This window comes from Microtus ochrogaster, linkage group LG2, assembly GCF_000317375.1.
Source record: "Microtus ochrogaster isolate Prairie Vole_2 linkage group LG2, MicOch1.0, whole genome shotgun sequence".
NCBI classification, from domain to species: Eukaryota; Metazoa; Chordata; class Mammalia; order Rodentia; family Cricetidae; genus Microtus; species Microtus ochrogaster.
Genome location: NC_022028.1, coordinates 47,658,513 through 47,662,291, shown reverse-complemented (window position 1 = coordinate 47,662,291; position 3,779 = coordinate 47,658,513). Strand labels below are relative to the sequence as shown.

General features: G+C 56.5%; 2 protein-coding genes across 7 annotated transcripts in view; one reads left to right on the top strand and one right to left on the bottom strand.

Annotated features, from left to right (window-relative positions):
- LOC101999359 (keratin-associated protein 10-12-like) overlaps window positions 1–501 on the top strand; it is a 40,519-nt gene extending 40,018 nt beyond the window's left edge. For 3 of the 6 annotated variants that reach the window (XM_026785727.1, XM_026785725.1, XM_026785723.1), the window contains one exon: window positions 1–501. This exon is cut by the window's left edge. In XM_026785727.1, the coding sequence (XP_026641528.1) occupies window positions 1–501 (501 nt within the window). The other 3 variants (XM_026785724.1, XM_005360258.1, XM_026785726.1) reach the window with 3 other exon arrangements.
- The window catches only part of Tspear (thrombospondin type laminin G domain and EAR repeats), a 155,505-nt gene that overhangs the window by 145,438 nt on the left and 6,288 nt on the right, over window positions 1–3,779 (bottom strand). The gene's annotated exons all lie outside the window — the stretch shown is intronic.

The following is a 3,779-nucleotide window of genomic DNA, read 5'->3' as shown; positions in this document are numbered from 1 at the left end:
CAGTCTAGCTGCCAGCCCTCATGCTGTCAATCCTCCTGCTGTGTGCCTGTCTGCTGCAAGCCTGTCTGCTGCACACCCATCTGTTCTGGATCCTCATGCTGCCAGCAGTCTAGCTGCCAGCCAGCTTGCTGCACCTGTTCTCCTTGCCAGCCATCCTGTTGCATGACCCTGTGCTGCAAGCCTGTCTGCTGCACACCCATCATCTGCTCTGGATCCTCCTCTTGCTGCCAGCAGTCTAGCTGCCAGCCCTCATGCTGTCAATCCTCCTGCTGTGTGCCTGTCTGCTGCAAGCCTGTCTGCTGCAAGCCCTGCTCCAGCGTGTCCCTGCTCTGCCGCCCTGTGTGCAGACCTGCCTGCTGTGTGCCCAGCTCCTCCTGCTGTGCCTCCTCTTGCCAGCCCAGCTGCTGCAAGCCCTGCTCCAGCATGTCCCTGATCTGCAGCCCTGCGTGCTCCCGCCAAGCCTGCTGTGGCCTCTCCTCGGGCCAGAAGTCCAGTTGTTGATGGGTCCATTTCCTGGGGCTCCGTCCCCTCTCCCCCTAGTCCCTGGACTGCCTCAGATGCAAGCCTTGCCTAAGCTTGAGTATCATTCACCAAACAACAGAGGATCCTGTCTTGCTCTCAGCCATTACTGGGCCTGAGATCCTGGTCACAAGCCTAGGATTCCTGCTCCACAGTCCAGGGGTCAGAGGACTTCTCTGTGGGAAATTATCAGGTGCCCTCTCACTGGAAGGCTCCTCAGAACCCTAATAAACACTTTCCTTGACCTTAGCCACGCCTCATTCTTCCTCTCCGAACTCCAGTGGAACCAGCGTCAAGTCCCAATGGGGGAACAGGAAGCAGGGCAGCGGGACCCTCCACCTTCCCCAGCTTGTCCTGTGCCATCACTCTCACACCTATGATAGAGGGTCCTGATCATAGGCAGCCCCTATCTACCTCTGGGTCAGCCTCTTTCCCAGGAGTCATCTGGCAAGGACAAGCAGACCCTCAGGGTGGGTGGACGTATGTCTGGTGCCAAAGGTCTGGTACCAGCAATCTAGCTGCCAGCCAGCCTGCTGTGTGCCTGTCCGCCACAAGCTGTCTCTGGAGGGACCAACAGAGGCAGCTGCTAAGAACCTGGTCCCTCCGAAGAGAGAGCGGGCTCAGTCCCTCACAAGAGAAAGCAGACAATTCACCCTGTACTAGGGGAACTCAGAGCCCAGGGGCCAGCCCTCAAATCTCCCGGCACTCCGTAGGCTACCTCCTCAGCTTAGAACGCAAATAACCCATAGGCTTTCAATACGGAATAAGCAGAGCTGGCTGTTTCTCCCACATGAACTCCCTCCAGGCCCAGCAGCTGTCTCCCCTCCATCGCTCTCCATGCTGCCGTGCCTGCCCCCCACAAGAGGCCTCCAGGGCACACGCACCCACCTGCCACCTCCTGTTGTGTCTCTCGCTTTTCAGGCACAGCCTGCATCCAGGTTACTGCAACCTGCCAACTCTGCAGTCTCTCCTCCAGCTCCTCTTCAGGGAGAAGCCACACTCTCCTGGAGCTGTGAGCCTGGAGGCCAAGCCAGGTGTCCTACCTTCCATCGCCAAAGTCAGAGAGAGAGGCAGCCAGCAGCTCCAGTAGCTACGGTGCTCGGTCTGCTGTCCGGTCTGCTGTCCCGACTGACTCCAGGCTGTGGAGCAGCCGCGTGCAGGCTGGACCTTTCCCTGGATCCCCTCCACGTCACCAGGAGCGTTTGGCGCCATAGTGAGTGTCAACACTAAAGCAGGAGGATTCTCCATCTTGTGTACATCCCTGTGAACCAGCCAGAGTGGATTGGGAACCCATGAGTACGTGTGCCTATTAAAACCATATCACAAAAACGTGGCCCAAGAACTCGTCCAACACACCAGACAGAGGAAAGGTGCTACGCCCTCATGGCACTCCATGGGGAGGAGAACATGAGATAACTAGTCCTGGCCTTACATCTAATCACTTCACGTGTGTCAAGGGACGGATAGGAGAATGCCCACCTGGGGCTTCAGCTCCTTGGTCCCCACTGCTGATGTGACCCACCCAAACTGCCATCTGTCCACCCATCTTTTTGCTTGCCTGGCCCTGACCCTGAATCTCAGCAACATGTGTCGGGGTTCACCACAGCTACCACAAGAAGCTAACACAACCAGCCATGGCCAGTTCTGCAGGACTTTGCCTTCACACCACTCAGCTTTCAGAGGAGGGCTCTGAGGACCCTAAACAATGAAAAGATAAAGGCCTCTGCCTCTCCCTCCTTCCCTTCCTCCTTCCCCAGGAGGCAGAGGCCTCCTGCCTCTGGGAGACCTGAGCTCACAAGACCACAACAGTCCTCGAAAGGACTCTAGTTGGCCCAGGCATAATAAACAGGGCACTGGCAGGCCTTGCCCTTCCCCCCTCCCTTGCAAACTGTAGATGACATCCCTAAAGCTAGCCACCAAGGTCTATTCCCTTATTGGGACACTTTTTTATTCCAGACTCATTCCTGGGGCTGTCAAAGTACTGAACGCCAGTAATCCAAAGCCCCCTTTTGGCTACCCTAATTAACAAGCCCGATTAAAACATCCCGCCGCATCCTAGCCCATTCTAACACAGACCTCCCCTTTTCCCTCCTAAAAATTTACCACACCAGCAAGGGCATTTGCTGCTGTTTTTCTGCCTCAGTCAGAAGTCGGTCTCTTTTCTTCCCTGCTTAATAAAGGATCTCTCTTTGAAAACGGGTGTTTGAGTGTGGTCTGTGCCTAATCAGGGTCCAGGAGGGAGCACCCCACTATGTGCCGGCCCCTTCAATCCTGACTCCTCGTCTGGGCTATCCTATTACCCACATCTGAGTTAACAGTGGCTGCCCTGCCCTGATACCCACCTGAGTACCACTCTGAGAGTTGGGCTGCCTACACTGGAGGAAAGTGCCCCCAGGGAGGGCCTTGGTGCCCTCAGGGAGGACCTTAGTGCCCCCAGGGAGGTTCTTAGTGCACCAGGGAGGACCCTACTGCCCCCAGGGAGGATCTTAGTGCCCCCAGGGAGGACCTTGGTGCCCCTAGGGAGGACCTTAGTGCCCTCAGGGAGGACCTTAGTGCCCCCAGGGAGGGCCTTGGTGCCCTCAGGGAGGACCTTAGTGCCCCCAGGAAGGATCTTAGTGCACCAGGGAGGACCCTAGTGCCCCCAGGGAGGACCTTGGTGCCCCCAGGGAGGACCTTGGTGCCCCCAGGGAGGATCTTAGTGCTCCAGAGAGGATGTTAGTGCCCCAGGGAGGAGCTCACTGTCCTAGAGAGGAGCTCACTGCCCCAGTGAGGACCGTAGGGCCCCAGGAGACACTCAGAGCCCCTGTGTATACCTGACCTCTGGGTGGCTTTCCCCTCTCCTCCTCTCAGGCCAGGCAGTCTGAGCAAGCTGTAAACACTGTCACAAAGATACGGTCACTCTGTCAAACTTCAGCCATAAACAAACTCATAAAGCCTGTAGGTCCTTGTTTTAGTGGGACCTCACTGTTGAGAGAAAGTGCTTGTGGAAATAACTTGGTCTGTGTGTGGGGTGTGTGGAGTACTTCACAGAAAGACGGGAACTTGTGGGGGGGGGGCTGACATGGGAAAGATGGCCTCACCCAGAGAATAGAGTTTCTCCATCCTCCAAGAAACTCAGAATGGCTAGGAAGATGGCTCGTCGATCAAATGCTTCCCTTTGGAGAGTGAAGACCCGAGTTTGATTAGCCAGCCTAGACTGCTTAGTGAGCTCCAGCCTGATCAGAGCCCCTGGGAGTGAAAGCAGAGACTGTCCTCTGGCA